At 47.3% G+C, this 18,891-nt stretch overlaps 1 protein-coding gene across 3 annotated transcripts in view; it reads left to right on the top strand.

Moving 5' to 3' along the window:
• The first annotated feature begins 16,185 nt into the window (after positions 1–16,185).
• The window catches only part of TLK1 (tousled like kinase 1), a 152,295-nt gene continuing 149,589 nt past the window's right edge, over positions 16,186–18,891 (top strand). The window contains exon 1 of one of the 3 annotated variants that reach the window (XM_075933612.2): positions 16,186–16,677. In XM_075933612.2, the coding sequence (XP_075789727.1) occupies positions 16,533–16,677 (145 nt within the window). In that variant the 5' untranslated portion in view covers positions 16,186–16,532. The remainder of the gene's footprint in view (positions 16,678–18,891) is intronic. The other 2 variants (XM_075933614.2, XM_075933613.2) reach the window with 2 other exon arrangements.

Raw genomic sequence — 18,891 nt, 5'->3', positions numbered from 1 at the left:
AGTGGGAAGCCGGTGCTGGTGCGCTAACCACACAGGAGAGGAGGGAGGGTGAGGCTACAATGCCAGGCAAATGGGGCCTGGGCCACTCATGTCAGTGCCACCAGGAGCCTCCTCACCAGCCATGCAGAAGTACCGCTCGCTGCTGCAACCCTGTGTGTGACTGGCTGGGAGGGAGGCAGTCTAGACTTGGGTCTCACCAGCAGGACTCAGCCGCCTGGGGCGTGGTAGAGGATGGGAATGCAGGGGAAGGGCTTGCCCCGTGCCTGGTGCTTCTGAGCCTGCTGTCCAAGCAGCCTGTGAGCCCCAAGCATGACAACAGCATTGCCCTGGAGCAAGTTGTAGCGACTGGGGCATGGAAGCCTGCTTCCGTTCCTGGTGCGACTGGGCCTCGGGCTGGGCTGGGCCGGGCCACGGGCCGCCCGAAAGGCCATGACCAGAACTGAGTGGGCAGGACCCTTGGGAGGCAGAATCTGCCCAGGCTGGACTGCCAGGCAGCTTTGCTGTCCCCAAACAGTGTCCAGGCAAGGAGCCCATGTGAGGGTGGAGCCTATGGATACCAAGTGATGTGATGATGTCACTCTTCCATCCCACAGGAAATTTTTTTTTATATAGAGAGAATTAAACTTGAAAGGATTAAACTCACTTCTGGGTTAAAACTAATTATAAAAGCTTCAACCCAAATGGTTCTTTTGTTTCTTTAAAAGAGTATCAGCAACTCTCAGGATGAATCTGTCATCACAACTGTAACTATATGTTGAAACAAAAAAACAGGACTATGTAGCACTTTAAAGACTAACAAGATGGTTTATTAGATGATGAGCTTTCATGGGCCAGACCCACTTCCTCAGATCAAATAGTGGTAGAAAATTGTCACAACCATATATACTACAGGATACAATTAAAAAAAAAACACATATGAAAAGGACAAATCAAATTTCAGAACAGAAAGAGGATGGGGGGAAGGTAAATGTTTGTGAGAATGATATTAGAGGTGATAATTGGGGAAGCTATCTCTGTGTAATGGGTAAGATAATTAATGTCTTTGTTTAAGCTTAGGTGTAACGTATCAACATGAATGACAGTTCAGAGGATTCTCTTTCAAGTGTAGTCTTAAAAGGTCTTTGAAGCAGGATGCAGGTAATCAACTGGTTGAGACAATGCCCTTTCTTGGTTGAAATGGCAAGAAACTGGTTTTTCTTTGTGAAACGGTTGGATATCTGTTTTGTGGGCATTGATTCTTTGGCGAAGTGTCTGAGATGTTTGTCCAATGTACATAGCAGACGGACACTTTCAGCACATGATAGCATAAATTATACTTCTGGATGCGCAGGAATGTGTTCTTGATCTTCTAACTCACTTGGTTAGGTCCAATAATGGTATCAGCAGAGTGAATATGTGGACAAAGCTGGCAACGGGGTTTGTTGCAAGGGAAGGTACCAGGGTTGGTATTAGTTTGGTATGTCCTGTGGTTGTTGGTAAGAATCATCTTGGTTAGGTGATTGTCTATAGGAGACTATGGGTCTGGCTCCCAGAGACTCTTGGAGTTTAGTATCCTGTTCCAGTATAGGCTGTAGTTTATTGATAATGTGTTGGACAGGTTTAAGTTGGGGGCTGTAGGTGATAACAAGTGGTGTTCTATTGTTGGTTTTCTTGGGTCTGTCTTGAAGTAGATGGTTTCTAGGTATTCATCTGGCTCTTTCAATTGGCTTTTGTATTTCTCCGGGTGGGTAGTTGAGGTTTATAAATGCTTGGTAGAGATCCTGAAGTTTCTGGTCTCTGTCAGTGGGATTACAGCAGATGCTGTTGTATCGAAGGGCTTGGCTATAGATGGTGGATCATATTGTGTGTTCTGGATATGTAGGTAACTGTATGAGTCAGCGGGTTTTCTGTAGAGAGTGGGGTCTAATTTTCCATTGCTGATTTGTACTGTGGTGTCCAGGAAATGGATCTCTCGTGTAGAATGGTCCAGGCTTAGATTGATGGTGGGGTGTAGGTTGTTAAAATCTCTGTGGAATGTCTCCAGTGTTTCTTGGCCATGCATCCAGATCATAAAGATGTCATCGATGTAACGTAAGTAGAGAAGGGGCAAAAGGGGACGGGAGTTGAGCTTTGTACTTATGTGTATGTATGTAGACGACCAGTATCTGATACACAATACTAGAGTATGTAAAGCTGAGGGTTTCTGTTGACAGTATGTTAGTCACAAGAGTAAAGCTTCTGTGGTTTATGATATCATCCTAATCCTGAGGTGTTGACATCGTTTTTATTCACAGTTTTTCTGTAGGGTGTTTAGTTACATTATGTATCATTATTCTCTTGTTGTTAAAATCTTATATATTAAGCTTATTTACAAGTGTCCCTTTGTTTTTTTCCCCCATGTAAAATTAACTCAATTAAATATGAATTAAAATACTCTGTACCTTATTTTAAAAATCTTTATTCATATTTGATTTCATAATACATATCTGATTCAGGTCAATGGAATTGTGCTTTAGAAATAATTCAAAATCAAGGACCCAGTTTAGTAATTAACTTCTTCCATGTAGCTAGTTATTTGCATCAATGTGGCATTGTCAGTGCTGTATTTAGCTGAGTGAAGAGTGTGTTTTGAAGGAGGCAGTTCCAAGGACACTTTCATGTAGGGTGGATAAAAATACTGATTTAAAAATGTGCAGTTTTTGACATTTGAATCAGATTTTTAGGTATCTATTTCTAATTCTTAACTCTTGTCATTTTTATAATTTTCAGTGGCTAGAGTGGATGTTGTGTAACTTCCTTTTCTAATTGCTAGTAGAATTTCAGATCTTCATTTTTTTTTCTGCTAAGGTCCTGTCCTACACATGAAAGTTATACCACTTTAAATAAACCAGCACTTATACAATAGTACAATCCTGCTAGTATGGACCCAGGTATAATAATATAAAGGCTTTTTATACCGATATAGGTATACCCAGAGGGAAAGGGAATAAGGTATGAGTATATAGAATCTTTATAGTTGTACTAGATGATTTACCTGATATTGCTCAGATCCTGAATTAAAATGAGTTTTGTTTTTCTTCATTTAAATCATTGCTCTGGGTGGGGTTGGGGATGAGGTGTTCAGTATGCAGGGTGTCCCAGGGAGAGAGGACAACCCCAACCCTCTCTCACTGCAGCAGATTGGGGCCAGCTGAGAAGTACCTCTCCATGACTGCTGCAGTGGGCACAGCCATGGGAGGGCTTCATGTCCCTTATCTGGAGGACAAACAGACAAACTTTCAGAAATATATAGTCAATAGCTGTCCTTTTCTTGATCCCTGCCGGCCCAATGGAGTTATAGAGGTCCTTGTCCCCATCTCTGATACCTTGCTATCCCCCCGCTCCCCTGTGGTCATTCTACAGTATAACTGTCTCTCTTACCAGAACCCTCTTTTCCATTTTATGTGAAACAGTCATATTCCAGGCACATCCCATTCTCCTGGCACAACCAAACTGTGACCTTGCTTTAAGTTATGATAAGAGGAAACTGCATACCAAATTTGGTGGTTCCAGCTCTTACTCTTTAGGAGGAATTCTTGAACAAACAGAATTACAGGTGGACAGACATACAGACAGACACACATTTCTAAAATACATAGTAAGATAGCTATGTCTACACTAGTTTAGCTATTTTGGTAGAAAAATCACACTCCTAACCAAAACAATTATGCTGGCATAAAACTTGTGTTAAAAAAAAAAATCTAAGAAATGTCACCATTAAAATATCAATCTTTCTGCAGTTAATATTCTAGATGAAATTAAATGGAAGAGCATCGGATGAGATGGAGATATTCGTTTAGGTCTTTGAGAATTTGTGGAGAGTTGCAGCCTTAACTCAAATGCTGAATCTTGTTCTTGCTTCTGACATATCACGGCATATGCAGGGAATAGCCCCCTTTCACACACCCACTCTGCTAAGCAAACACAGCTCATAAGAATTCAGTTGAAGAGTAGAATTTTCTAACATGTACTCTGTGTTTCATGAGACTATAAACACAGTTCTAGCAGTTGTCCACAATAGAGCACTCAATGAGTGTGTCATTAAATGTTTTTGTCACTGTGAAAGAATAATGGAGAAGTATATTAGAAACACAAACACTCGTATAGCCTGAGTAGAAGGCAAATACCTAGGCCTTGTCTACACTGGTATGTTTTGTCCCCAAAACCTGCCTTTTGGCAACAAAACAATGAGAGCATTTACACTACAATGTGACTTTTTTCAGGAAAAACACCCAGTTTTGATGACAGCCTTCCACCTGTGCAAGAGACTTTTGCCTTTTCCCTTCCCATTATTGTCAACAAAGAGCCAGTGTGGACTCTGTTTTGTTGAGAGAACTGGCTTCCACTAGTATCCCGCAATCCTTTCCCTGATGGCTGTGCTCAGTGTTTTTTGATCTCTGCTGCCCTGCGGGCATGCTCCCCCTTTCAAAGCTCCAGGAAATATCCTGCAGCTGAGTAAACTGCTCTGTTTGGGAAACAAAACAAATCATTGGAATGCTTCTGTTCTGCTGCTGCAGCGGGAGGGCTGGTGAGACTGCTGTTCTGCTTTGACATTCCTTAACATAGAAGGCTCACGGAGCCATGATGGAATCCCAAGAAGTGCAGGGATCAGCTTTGCCTTCTCACAACAATGCACTGTGAGATGCTTACCCACATTGCTTTGTTCTGTCTGTCAAAAAGGAGCTAGCTCCCTTTATGAGGCTCTCATATGGCCATAAAATGTCAACAATGGGAGACAGACTGGTTTGAACAGTTTTCACTTTTGGTGATTTTTGCATGTCAAAAGCACTTTTGTTGCCAAACCTTCCCTGTGTAGGCATAACCCTAGACTTTGCTGATGGCATTATGCTACTGTGTGACACCTCTAAAAAGTTACAAGTAAAGACAAACAACTTGGCAAAAACAGCAGGTCAAGCAGGACTCAGAATTAGTTATGCTAAAATAAACATCCTGGAACCCCAGATAGTAAGCAGTAATATCACATTAATAGATAAAATATCAAGAGTGTAAAAACTTCCTGGTCAGTATCAGCATGAACAATGGGGATCTCATGAAGGAAATGACATCAAAGGTAAGATAACATTTACTAAACTCAACAATGTATGGAATTCAAAGATGTATAGCACCACAACAAAACTCAGAATTTTCAATTCAGATGTAATCTCAGGTCTAACATAACCATTGTGGGTGCTAGAAATCTCCCAAAATATTAGACAGAAAACTGATGGTTTTGAAAATAGGGGTCTACAAAATATTCTGCGCATTCATTGGAAAGATTGTCACCACTCAAGAGAGCCATGAAATCCCCCAACCAGCAGCTTTTTTCCACAGAATCAGAAGAAAGAGCTTGAAATTTGTCCCTGACACAGAGGAAAATTAAAGATAGATACATGGATGGATTTTTAGTGATGAACTGCAACTTCTAGTAAACTTGGACCCACAGAGGGGTGCTGCCCGCCTATCACCCATACTCTTCTATAGCAGGCATTTAAATGATTTCAGTGCAGAGGTTATAGGGATCCTATCGTATAAACACAACTCAGGATAGGCTTTCCTCAAACTTTTGCTCCTGATCAGCTCACGGAATCCTAACCACCCATGAGTAGGGCCCTACCAAATTCACAGTCCACTTTGGTCAACTACCATCACAGGATTTAAAAAATAGTAAATTTCATGATTTTATCTATTTAAATCTTATAATTCATAGTGTCATAACTGTAGCGGTCCTGACCTGAGAAGATCGCATGAATGGTTGACAAAAACTTCTGGGGGGGAGGCGGTGATTTGCAGTATTGCTACCCTCATTAGTATGCTGCAGTGGGCGACAGCCCTGTTGCTGGCCAGGAGCCTAGCTTTGAAGGTATAGCCACCATCAGCAGCAGCACTAGTGGAGAAATAAGGACAACATGTTATAATATTGCCACTCTTACCGCTATGCTACTACTTGCAGAGCTGGGTCATCAGTCAATGGCCGCTCAGCTCTGAAGGCAGCAGCACAGAAGTAAAGATGACATGGTATGGTATTACTATTCGTACTTCTGAGCTGCTGCTGGCAGAACACTGCCTTAAGAGCCAGGCACCCAGCCAACAGCTTCTGCTTTGTGGCCACCCAGATCTGAAGGCAGTGCAGAAGTAAGAGTATAATACTGTGACTCTTCCCCCAGAATAACCTTCCAACCCCTTTGCAACTCCCTTTTGGGTCAGGACCTCCAATTTGAGAAATGCTTGTCTCTCCATGTAATCTGTAAAGCACACAAAAGACCGGATTTCATGGGAGGAAATTAGAATTCACAATCCAGGGCACATTTTTTTGGCCGTGAATTTGGTAGGGTCCTACCCATGAGAGGAAAAAGAAGATGCAGAAGCATCAGGGCATGAATTTCTCATCCTATTCCATGAGCCCAATGTCCATCAGCAAAATCCTAGGTTTTGTACCTCTGGAAACTAATTTTATCCTTTTAATGGGACTGGAAATCAGCCACAAATTGAGATTAACTACTCAATCAACTATCTTAGTACTGAATGTGCTTCAGATGCCAACACAGATTCCTTATGCCACTTCCTTTCCTCTTGATAATTTCATGTAGGAAATGCCCAAAAGAAACCATAAGAACCACCCAGAGCAGAATAATTGATTTCAACACCACAGAGCAAATGGAAGAGATTAATTTCTGGCTTGTGCACCAATATACATGAGGGAAGGATGCAATATATCTATAGAAAGAAATTTATAGGTATAAATTGCCAAACTGGGTAATAACTGTATTTATCATATACCTTTGGCATTATCACTTCCAGTCATGTCTCTTAACCCATCTATGTTAGGGCTAAATACATTCTAAACCTCAGAGCAGCTTTCTAATAGCTGTAATTTAAAGAACAAACCAAACTTATTTTGTCAACTTGGCACAGAAATGTTTCTTCACCCCCCCCTACCCTAAAGTAAAGGTATAAAACCACGCTCAACCCAAAATCAGTTATATTAGGTCCTCATTCTTTGTTACTTTAATAAAATTTAATTAGTACTAATCATATCCCTGTGGAGAGCTGAAAAAATATCCCCTTTTTTACTAAATAAACTTTCTCCAGCATCACTTCTGCTTCCATACAAAGTCTCTCTTGAGCTTTGATAATTGGACAATTATCTGCAATGACGGAGAAGGTTGTTGGAGTAGCGAGAGACCTTTCTTAGGAGCTGGCTGATGGTCATACAGTACACTTCCGCAAGAGGAGCTGAGAAGAATGTGGATTTTACGATACCTGAATATTTAAAATGGTCAGTTTATGTTCAGAAGTTTTGTTAGAGTTATGTAATAGTGGCTTTTATCTGAGCATCCAGTTAGTCCCACTGCTGCAATGTGTGTGGAGAGAACAAGTTTCTTCAGCTCTCTTCCTCACTCCTTTGTTCCATGTATTAGGGGCAGGTTGTTAACCTCTTCATTGCTTGAGTTAGTGTTAAGTACAAAACATCCCCTCAACCACTCTCTTCATCCAGTGCTGGCAACCTCTTCTTACACTTTTTTGGCTTAAACTAGAACCAGCTTGTGAACTACTTATAGTGAGGCCAGTCAGTTCATGCAAGAAGTCCCACTGTCAACCGTGTTACCAACTCCCACAATTTTATCACGAGAGTCTTATGTTTTAATACTTTTCTGAAAGCCCCAGCTGCTGCAATAATGATATTGCACGAGACACTCGGCTTTCATTTAAAAAAACAAAAAGGCAAGTGGTGGTCTTAGCCCTCAGGGTTGTGAAGAAAAACATGACTATATAGCAAGTGCTATCTTTGAGGTGGGAGGAGCTCGTCATTCGAGCCGTACTCTGAGCCCAAACATCTACACCACCACTGAACAACTGCTTAGCTTGAGCCTTATGCGCCTGTGTCAGTTGGCATGGGCCAGCCATGGGTTTTTAATTGCAGGTTTGACATGCCCCAAGAGTGTAGTCCCCCTCCTCCAGGGAGTCAATTATTTATCCACAGTGAAACAGCTTCAGTAGGAAGAACTGGAAGAGGCCCACATCAGGATAGATCATAGCCCAGTGTTTAGAGGGCTCTCCTGAAGGGTGGGCAACTTCAGTTTCAATTAGTCTCTTAGCAAAAAGTTTTATCTGGGTCATTTCACACATCCTAAGTTAGTTTTTTAACCACTGGGCTAAAAGTTATAAGGTAGGAAGAGCAGCAGGAGGAGGAGCAGCATCACACCACTTCTGTCTCCTCTAGCTATTCTATGTAGGATTAGACAGACACTCATCTCATTCCTGAAATAAATGGTTTAAGTTCCTGACATCACTGTCCCCTAAGAGATTGTTTCTTCATTGGGGATCCCAAGCAGAGATAGGTATTTATGCTTCAGGGAAGCACCTAAGCTCATTAAACACTGTTATACAATTTCTCCATATCTAAGACATTATGGAGGGATTTTCAAGGATCATCCAATCCTCTGATTACTATCCCATGCTACTCATCCATGTGGGCACTAATGATACTGAAGGTATGACCTTCAGCAGATCAGATGTGACTACAGGGCTCTGGGAGTACATATGAAAGTCTAGAATACAGGTGGTGTTCTCCTACATCCTTCCAGTCAATGATAGGGGCCCAGGCAAATACAAATACATCCTGGAGGTGAATGCCTGGTTGCAAAGATGGTGTGACCAGAACAACTTTCAGGATGCTGTTCCAGGAAGAAGGACAGCTAAGCAAAGATGGAGTCCTCCTGTCGAGAAAGGGGAAGAGAGTTTGGATACAGACTGGCAAATATAGTGAAGAGGGTTTTAAACTAGGTTCAATGGGAAGGTGACCAAAGCTCACAGGTAAGTTAAAAACATGGAGACCTGGGACAAGGGTCAGAAATTGAGGGGAGCATCAGCTGTAATAGAAGGAATAAAGGAGAGACAAGACAGAAGGGGGAGGAGGTGTATAATCAAATCAGTATCTTAGCTGCCTGTATAATAATGAGACACGTATAGGAATATGCTAATGCTAGTAAATAAAAACAACTATAATACGGTTGGAACCACAGAGATTTAGTGGAATAATACACAACTAGAATATTGGTATGGAAGGGTACAGGTTGCTCAGGAAGGATAGGCAGGGGGAAAGGGAGGAGGTGTTTCTTTATATATTAAAAATTTATACACTTTGAACTAAAGTTGAGATGGAAATAGGGAACAGACTTGTTGAGAATCTCTGGATAAGGATAAAAGGGGTAAAAAAAAAAGGGTGATGACATAAATGTCTACTAGGGTGCATCTACACTGCACCAGGAGCTCAAAATAAGCTTATTTCAAGTTAATTTTTAAATAGCTTATTTTGAAGTTTGGCGCTGACTACATAGCACTTTTCTCGAAATAAATTGCTATTCTGAAACATCTCTTACTCCTCATGGAATGATGTTTACAGGGACACAGGAATAGCGAACCTGTTATATTTTGAAATAACAGGCATCCTCAAAAGATGCAGAAAGATATTTCAGGATAGCTCCGGTATCCCAAAATAACACTAATGTAGATGTAGACCTACAGACCACCTAACCAGGAAAAAGAGGGAGATGAGGTTTTTTTAAAAAACAAAATCATCCCAAGCACAAGATTTGAGGGGGAACTTCAACTATCCAGATATGTGTTGGGACAATAAAACAGTAGGGCACAGACTATCCAATAAGTTCGTGGAATATATTGAAGGCAATTTTTTTTATCCTGGAGAATGCTATTTCAGGGCAGACTGTTTTAGATTTGATTTTTGATAAATATGGAATACCTGGATGACAATCTGAAAGTAGAAGGCAGCTTGGGTGAAGTCAGACTTTAACAAACTCATGTAGGTAGGATTCCCTGGGAAGAAAGCGTCATAGGAAAAACAGGGACAGTTGGCAGTTTTTCAACGAGACATTATTAAGGGCACAAAAGCAATCTATTCTACTGTGTAGGAAAGATAGGAAGTACAGCAAGAGACCTTCCTGTCTTAACAAGGAGATCTTGAATGATCTAAAAATTAAAAGGGAGTCTTTCACAAAGTGGAAACTAGGTCACATTACAAAGCATGAATATAAACAAATAACTATGCAGAGGCACAATTAAAAAGGCCAAGGCACAAAATGAGCTCGAACTAGCTAAGAGACATGAAGGGGAACAAGAAAACATTCTGCAAAAGTATAAGCAAGCAGCAGTCTAAGGAAAGGGCAGCCTGTTACTCAATGAAGAGGGAACAACAATAACACAAAATGTGGAAATGACAGAAGTGCTTAATGACTTCTTTGTTTTGATTTTCACCAAGAAGGTTGGTGGCAATTGGATGCCTAACATAGTGAATGCCAGTGAAAATGGGGTAGGTTCAGAAGCTAAGATAGGGAAAGAATAGTTTAAAAATTACTTAGACAATTACTTAGATGTCTTCAAGTTACCAAGGCCTCATGAAATGCATCCTAGAAGAAGGCAATTTAAGAAGCTGAGGAGATACCTGAGTCCTTAGCTATTATTTTTGAAAAGTCATGGAAGACTGGAGAGATTCCAGGAGACTGAAAAAGGACAAATATAGTGCCCAAATATAAAAAGGAAAATAAGGACGACTCAGGAAAATACAGACAAGTCAGCTTCACTTCTGTGCCAGGAAAGATAATTAAACAAATAATTTAATAATCAATTTACAAACATCTGGAAGATAATAAGATGACAGGTAAAGAACAAATCATGTCAAACCAACCTGAGAACTTTCTTTGACAGGACAAGACTTACGATAAGGGGGAATCCATAGATGTGGTACATCTAGACTTTAGTAAGGCATTTGGTAGAGTCTTAAATGACCTTCTCATAAATTAATTAGGGAAATACAACCTAGATGGAGCTACCATAAGGGGGTATGCACCCCTCCACACCACTTATCAGGTATCTATGGCCCTTCAGGCCCACTCCCAAAGTACCCATCACTCTATTCAGGTATAAACGGCCCCTCGGGCCCAATCCCAAAGTACATGCAGGGGCAGCCCATCCATATAGGCGAACTAGGCGGTCACCTAGGACACCAAGTTAAATGGGGCACCAAATGGTGGCTCAATATCATTGAGGGGTTTGGAGGTGGGGGCGCCAGTTGCATGGTTTGCCTAGGGCACCAGTTGCTGGCAGCTAGTCTAGGGTCACCCTTGAATACACGTCCCTCTTTTCAGGTACATACGGCCCCTCAGGCCTAGTCGCAGGCAAGTCTCTCCCGGCCAGGGAGTGATTTGGCCAGAGTAGGGAAAAGGGTGGTAGGGGGGACCACCCCTCTCTCTCCTCCAGGTCCCAGCCCAGGGCCCTATAGGCAGAGACAATCACTCCTGCCCACTCAGCAGGGATTCCTTACACTACACACCAAGCCTCTCCGGCTAGTCGCCTGTCCCCTGCCCAGGCTGCTTCCTACCACTGCCTAGCACCCCTGTAGTCTGCTTGCCTCCAGGTCCAGTCCTTGGCTGAGGCTGAGGCTCCCCGAGCAGCAAGATACAGCCTGACCTCCTCCTTCCCCAGCTGCCTCCCTCCACTGCCGGGATCCTGGAGCCCTTATACTCTGGCTCTGCTAGGAGCATGACCAGCAGGGCTGGATGGGCGAGGCTCTCTCAGCCAACTGGGCCCCGGGCTACTCTCTGACCATCAGTGCAGGGCCAACACAGGTGGGTGCATAACTGGTTTGATAACCATTCCCATTCAGTAGTTATCAATAGTACAGTGTCATGCATGAAAGGCATAAGGAGGGGGAGGGCTCCACACGCATCAGTTTTGGGTCTGGTACTGTTCAATATTTTCATTGATGATATAGAAAATGGTGTACAGAGTACACTTACGAAGCTTGTGGATACCACCAAACTGGGAAGGGTTGCAAGTGCTTTGAAGGATTGGATTACAGTTCAAAATGATCTGAATACAATGGAGAAATGGTTTGAGATAAACAGGATGAAATTCAGTAAGTGCAAATGCAAAGTACTTCAATTAGGAAGGACCAATCAGTTTTACACACACAAAATGGGAAATGACTACCTGGGAAGGAGTACTGCGAAAAGCGATCTAGGAATCTCAGTGGACCACAAACTAAATATAAGTGAACAGAGGAATATTTTTGCAAAAAACGGTATCATTCTGGGATGTACTAGCAGGAGTGTTGTAAACAAGACATGAGATGTAATTCTCCCACTCTACTCTGCACTGATTAGGCCTCAATTGGAGTATTGTATCCAGTTCTGGACACCACATTTCGGGAAAAATTGAGAGAAACTGTAAAAGGTATACAGAAGAGCAGCAAAAATGAAGAAATGTCTAGAAAACATGACCTATGGGGCAGAACTGGCCCTAGGGAAAATTTCTTCCTGGGTGAACCCGTGTTTGGCACCACCCTTTTCTCCTGATACCTATGGGCTCCCCATGTCCTGCAGTCCCATATTGTGCCTCCTTTGCCACAAACCCCTGCATTGTGCCCACTTTGACCCTAACCTCTGCACAGTGCTGCCTTCAACCCTAACTCCTGCACTTCCCTCCCCACTGTGCTCCCAACCCCATCCCTGCACTGCCAAGAAGCCCTGCCACACTGCTCTCTACACCGTATCCCACCTCCTTATGCCAAGCAACTCCCTGGCCAGTGGCTTCCACCTAGAGATGGTTTGTGTCCTGCAGCATTTACAATCTATGAATTCATGTGACAAATAAAAGGTCTCAAGAAACAGAAACAAATATATGCAATTTGTGAATACATTTGGAATATTGTTATTATTATTTTTATAATTAGACAAACTACCCACTATCTGTAACTGTCTGATTTCTCATAGGCATTGAGTCGGAGATGTGTTTCGAGAAGACATGAGGAGGAAAATGTAAGTGGCATTGTGGGATGTGGATAAGTGGTAATGGTGATGTCTGTATATGGTGGAGTCTGTGCAGATGTGTTAGGAGCAGATGGCTAGGTAGGATTGAGCTGCATGTAGGGAAAGAGTCACACAGCAGGATCAGTACAGCAGATACAGCTGGATTAGATAGAGAGGTGATAGGGTTCATGCAGCAGACACAGCTGTATTATGTGACAGAGTGGGGCAAGGATGGTGGGGTATGTTTGGCAGGAAGGTCAATGCAGAAAACAGGGTTATGTAAATTGGGGTGGCTGAAGCAGGCAGGACTCTTTGGTGCATGGGGGAGGTCAAGGTAGCAGGCATGGCTGTGTGAGGTGCAGGTTGTGTGCATGGAGTCTGTATAGCAGGTAGGGCTGGGTAAGGTGTGGGTGGCTGTATGTGTGTCGTAGGAGTCAGGGAAGTGTGACATTGTGCATAAGTGTGGGAGTAGCGCAGCAGGTGAGGCAGGGGGAGGGGTTGTATTATTTTTGTGGGACAGGTCAGGACAGGAGGCTGTGTGGTGTGAGGTATTTGCAGCTGTAGTGTATGTATCAGGTCAGTCAGCAGGCAGGGCTGTGTGAGGGGCTGTAGCGTGTGTGGGGGGGGGATCAGTGCAGCACGCAAGGTTGTGTGAAGGATTGTAGCGTGTGTAGAGTGAGTGCAGCAATTGGGGCCTGTAGCGTGTGTGTGTGTGTGGGGGGGGTCAGTACAGCAGGTAGGATGGTGAGAGGGTGTGTCAAGACAGCATGTAGTATGTTGTGAGGTGGGGAACTGAATCGTGTGGCATTAGTTCAGTAGGCAGAGTGATGTGAGGTAGGGGCATCCGAGCAGCAAACAGGGTGGTGTGAAGAACTGTAGTGCATGTGTGGGGTCAGGGTAGTGTGAAGGTCAATGCAGCAGGCAGAACAGTGTGAGGTGGAGGAGTCAGGGCAGCAAGCAAACTAGTGAGAGGGACTGTAGTGTGTTGTGGGAGTGGGGTGAATGCAGCAGACAAAGTCATATGAGGGGCGTCTAGTGTATTGATTGTGTGGGGTCAGGGCAGGAGACAGGGTTGTGTGGTGGTGGCAGATCAGTGCAGTGTGAAGTGGGCAGCTCACAGCAGCAGGGAGGATGTAGTGGGGGGGGGGCATTAAGTCAGTAGGAAGTTGGTATGAGGGGTTGTAGTGTAGTGTATTGTCTATGGGACCTGGGCAACATAAGGATCTATACTGTGTATGTGGTGGTGGGCGGGGAGGGGTCATCAGGGCAGCTGCCAGGATGCTGTTACGGGGTTAGTGTATGGTGTTGCAGGTCAGTGTGTGGAGTGGGTCAGGGTAGGTGACAGGGCAGTGTCAGTTAAAGTTGTTAGAGTAACAAAGAGGGTGGTGTGAGACAGGAAGTCAGTGCAGTGGCAGGACAGTGTGAGGAGAGGTGTTCAGGGCAGCCGCCCGGGAGAGGAAGGGCAGTGAGAGGGGTCAGACTACTAGGCAGGGGAATGTGGGGGTATCGGCAGGCGTGCAGTGAGAGGGGGTCAAAGTACCAGGCAGGGCAATGTGGAGGTGTTGGGGATTGGGCAGGCAGGCAGTAAGAGGGGGTCAGAGTACCAGGCAGGGCAATGTGGGGGTGTCAGGCAGGCAATAAAGGGGTCAGAGTACCAGGCAGGGCGGTGCAGAGGTGTCGGGGGGCGGGCAGGCAGTGAGAGGGAGGTCAGGGTACTAGGCAGGGCACTGTGGGAGTGTTGGGCGGGCAGTGGGGGGGGGAGAGGGTACCAGGCAGGGCGCTGTGGGGGTGTTGGGCGGGCAGTGAGCGGGGGGCAGGGTACCAGGCAGGGCGCTGCGAGGTGTCAGGAGGGCAGCGAGAGGGCGGCCAGGGTACCAGGCAGAGCGTTGTGGGGTGTCGGGCGGGCAGTGAGAGGGGGTAAGGGTACCAGGCAGGGCGCTGTGAGGGTGTTGGGCGACCAGTGAGGGGGGTCAGGGTACCAGGCAGGGTGCTGGGGGGTGTCGGGCGGGCAGTTGGGGGGGGTCAGGGTACCAGGCAGGGTGCTGGGGGGGTGTCGGGCGGGCTGTTGGGGGGGCCAGGGTACCGGGCTGGGGACGGGGGTGTCGGGCGGGCTGTTGGGGGGGTCAGGGTACCGGGCAGGGCGCTGGGGGCGGGGGTGTCGGGCGGGCTGTTGGGGGGGGGGGTCCTGGCAGGGCGCTGGGGGCGGGGGTGTCGGGCGGGCAGGGGGGGGGTCAGGGTACCAGGCAGGGTGCTGGGGGGTGTCGGGCGGGCTGTTGGGGGGGCCAGGCTGTGTCGGGCGGGCTGTTGGGGGGTCAGGGTACCGGGCAGGGCGCTGGGGGCGGGGGTGTCGGGCGGGCTGTTGGGGGGGGTCAGGGTACCGGGCAGGGCGCTGGGGGCGGGGGTGTCGGGCAGGCTGCTGGGGGGGTCAGGGCCGGGCAGGGCGCTGGGGGCGGGGGTGTCGGGGGGCTGTTGGGGGGGGTCAGGGTACCGGGCAGGGCGCTGGGGGCGGGGGTGTCGGGCGGGCTGTTGGGGGGGTCAAGGTACCGGGCAGGGCGCTGGGGGCGGGGGTGTCGGGCGGGCTGTTGGGGGGGGCAGGGTACCGGGCAGGGCGCTGGGGGCGGGGGTGTCGGGCGGGCTGTTGGCGGGGGGCAGGGTACCGGGCAGGGCGCTGGGGGCGGGGGTGTCGGGCGGGCTGTTGGCGGGGGGCAGGGTACCGGGCAGGGCGCTGGGGGCGGGGGTGTCGGGCGGGCTGTTGGGGGGGGGCAGGGTACCGGGCAGGGCGCTGGGGGCGGGGGTGTCGGGCGGGCTGTTGGCGGGGGGCAGGGTACCGGGCAGGGCGCTGGGGGCGGGGGTGTCGGGCGGGCTGTTGGCGGGGGGCAGGGTACCGGGCAGGGCGCTGGGGGCGGGGGTGTCGGGCGGGCTGTTGGCGGGGGGCAGGGTACCGGGCAGGGCGCTGGGGGCGGGGGTGTCGGGCGGGCTGTTGGCGGGGGGCAGGGTACCGGGCAGGGCGCTGGGGGCGGGGGTGTCGGGCGGGCTGTTGGGGGGGGCAGGGTACCGGGCAGGGCGCTGGGGGCGGGGGTGTCGGGCGGGCTGTTGGGGGGGGGGGTCAGGGTACCGGGCAGGGCGCTGGGGGCGGGGGTGTCGGGCGGGCTGTTGGGGGGGTCAGGGTACCAGGCAGGGTGCTGGGGGGTGTCGGGCGGGCTGTTGGGGGGGGCAGGGTACCGGACGGGGTGTCGGGCGGGCAGCGGGGGGCCCGGGGCGGCGGCGCAGCGGGCAGGGTGGCGTGCGGGGTGAGCGCGGAGCTGGCCAGGCCGGCGGGGCAGGTGTACGTGCGGTCCCCCGGCCCGGCGCGCTGGAGGTGCGCGGCGCTCGCTGGCGGTGGTGTTTGCGCATGACCCCTCCCCGCTCCCTCCCCCCCTCCCGGCGGCGGAGGTTAGCCTGAGCCTCAGACACAGGCGGCTGCTCGGCGGCGGCCGCGGCGACGCAGTGCAGAGGTGCGGGCAGGTTGCGCCGGCCCTGAGCCCTGTCTCCTTCGCGCCCCGCCTGCCTCCGGAGCCCTCTCCCCGCAGCGGCCTCCTCTCCCCGGTGTCGGGCCGGCCCCCCGGCCATGAGCGCGGCGCTGGGTGTCCCCCCGCCGCGCCGCCTCCCCCGCCGCCCCCGGCGGCTGCCGGGCTCCAGGAAAGTAGCTTGATGAGTGTCCAAAGTAGCAGTGGAAGTTTGGAGGGGCCGCCATCTTGGTCCCGGCTCTCCACGTCCCCACCGAGCCTGCAGGGCTGCTCCGCGGCGGCGGCCTCCCTGCTGCACAGCGCGCCGCCCGGCAAGCCGCCCAAGGAAGGTAAATAGCGCGCTCCGTGCCCACGGCGCTGCGAGGGGGGCCCGGTCTTCGGGGAGGGGCCCAGCCGCCGCCGCTGCCGGAGGCCAGTCCCAGGCTCGTAGGGCCGGGTGCGCGGTGAATGGGGGTGAGGGCAGGCGGGAGACTTGTGCTCAATGCAGGGGTATTTCCCTTCAGCACAGCGGGGACCCCCAGATCCTGCCGTGGGGGACCCTCCCTTCCCCTGAGGGGCAATCGGGAGACACCCCATCTGGAAATCCAGCAATTTCACCCCGTCTCTGTTTGTTAGTAGTAAAAGCGGCTTCCTAGTCTCTCCACCCCCTTCCTTTTCCAGGGCTACGGAGGAGAATTGATTAATGTTTGTTCATTTCCCTGACAATCTTTATAGCAAGAATCCTCAGCCTCTTCTAATTTTTTATCCCTTCTCTGTGATTTTTATGGCGGAGGCTTGCATCTTCTGTTCTTTTTCTTTCCAAATTTTATTTTCCACCACGCATTTCAAAAGTAAAAGTGATTTGTTGGGTGTATTGGGTGAATGTGGCGGTTGTTGCTTAATGGAAAGGGTCGGGTCCTTTTGGCATCATGGAGGTGGAGTAGAAAAAGAGACCGAGATCAAGGAATGTGTTCCCATCGGGGAGGAAACACTTCTCTGAGCAGCTAATTTGGAGGACAGAAGTGACACGACACCTTAAAACCACCAGAGAATGATTGCAACTTTCTCCTTTCCTCCATCACATCTTAGATGATAATATTTTTCTCCTCCCTCCCCTGCTCCTCCCCTCTTGTGTTACACCGACAGTGAGAGCAGGGTGTTGTGGGTGTTTGCAGGGAATATCTGTATGAAGGTTATGTGCAAACAAGTCTCTTCTTATGCTGTTCCAGTTATTGTCCATTTTTCTTCCTTGCATTGAAATACATTGCCACAAGATGTAGCAATTATACAGCTAGTGGAATGCTCAGTGCTTTTTAACTAAAATGACTGCTTGCTGTATACCAGTTGTTGCTCGAGAACTTTTATACCCACATGCATATATTTGTAACGGGGAAATTATGCATGTTAAACAGTTGTATAATTTGACTTGGATATCTTATTGAGTATCGAAGACCTCAATATTGGGTGCTTCTGCTCTCTTGTGTAGAGAACACTGGTTGCCATGCTGAAAACTTTCAAACTTAAAATAAGCTAATAAGGGCTTAGAGAAAAGTAGGATAGCTTTATTTAGAGGATACTTGTGCAGTACTACAAAAGTTGAAGTGCAAGTTTTTATCAGTGAACAATTTAAAGACTTGACAATACATTCAGCCCCTTGAAATGTGTAAGTGTGTGTCCTCAATCTCCATGCTTTTAGTTGTTAGACTTGCATCATTCCTTGTGACTTTTGCACATGCTCCTGGATCTGAGACTGGCATTATTACTTTCCAGAAGATATAGGGAAAGGTTGGGTATATGGCATATGTTAAAGATGCCAAATAAAGTAGCAAGCATTTTGTACTCTTGCCCCCCTCCTGGGTGAATTCTTCAATAAGAGAAGATAGTGGCATGTGTGTGTGTTTATTTATATATATATATATATATATATATATATATATATATATATATATATATATATATATATAAAAGTTTGCACTGGGTTTACCAGCATTAGAACTGTGCGTACTTTCGGATTCAGTTATTCACCTGTCGTTATTGGGATACTTGGTACATACATCTTAAATTATTATTGCAGCTTTCTGTTTTTAATTGTTATGTTGCTCACTCTAACAAAAAGTGCTGCTTGAGTAGTCCTGACAGAAACAATACATTGAGGCATCATTTTATATTAATGTTTATCGTTTTAAAACTGGTTAACAATTTATTTTTTCTGTCTATAGTAATTTAGGTTGTGTAGTTCAGAGGTTGAAGACCAAACCACAAAATCTGCTGTGTGATTCAGAATGACACTGTACTTATAGTCTATATTAATACAATTTATTCATTGCTTTTGCTTCTTCATGATTGTGGGGCCACTGGACATTTTCCATTTGAAAAGCGTGTGAGATAAAAGCAGTCTTTGGTTTTTTTTTTTTCCTCTTCCCATTGGCATTAACACTACACTTCACACTAATGCAAAGGAAACTTGCATGTTAGAAGAATCTCACACCAAGGAAATACGTCCCATAAATAAAAATTATAGTTTTTCATATCTTTTTTCAAACAATATACCTTTTTGCCACTTC

This window comes from Pelodiscus sinensis, chromosome 7, assembly GCF_052426305.1.
Source record: "Pelodiscus sinensis isolate ZL-2025 chromosome 7, ASM5242630v1, whole genome shotgun sequence".
Lineage (NCBI taxonomy): Eukaryota > Metazoa > Chordata > Testudines > Trionychidae > Pelodiscus > Pelodiscus sinensis.
This window is presented reverse-complemented; position numbering and strand designations above follow the sequence as displayed.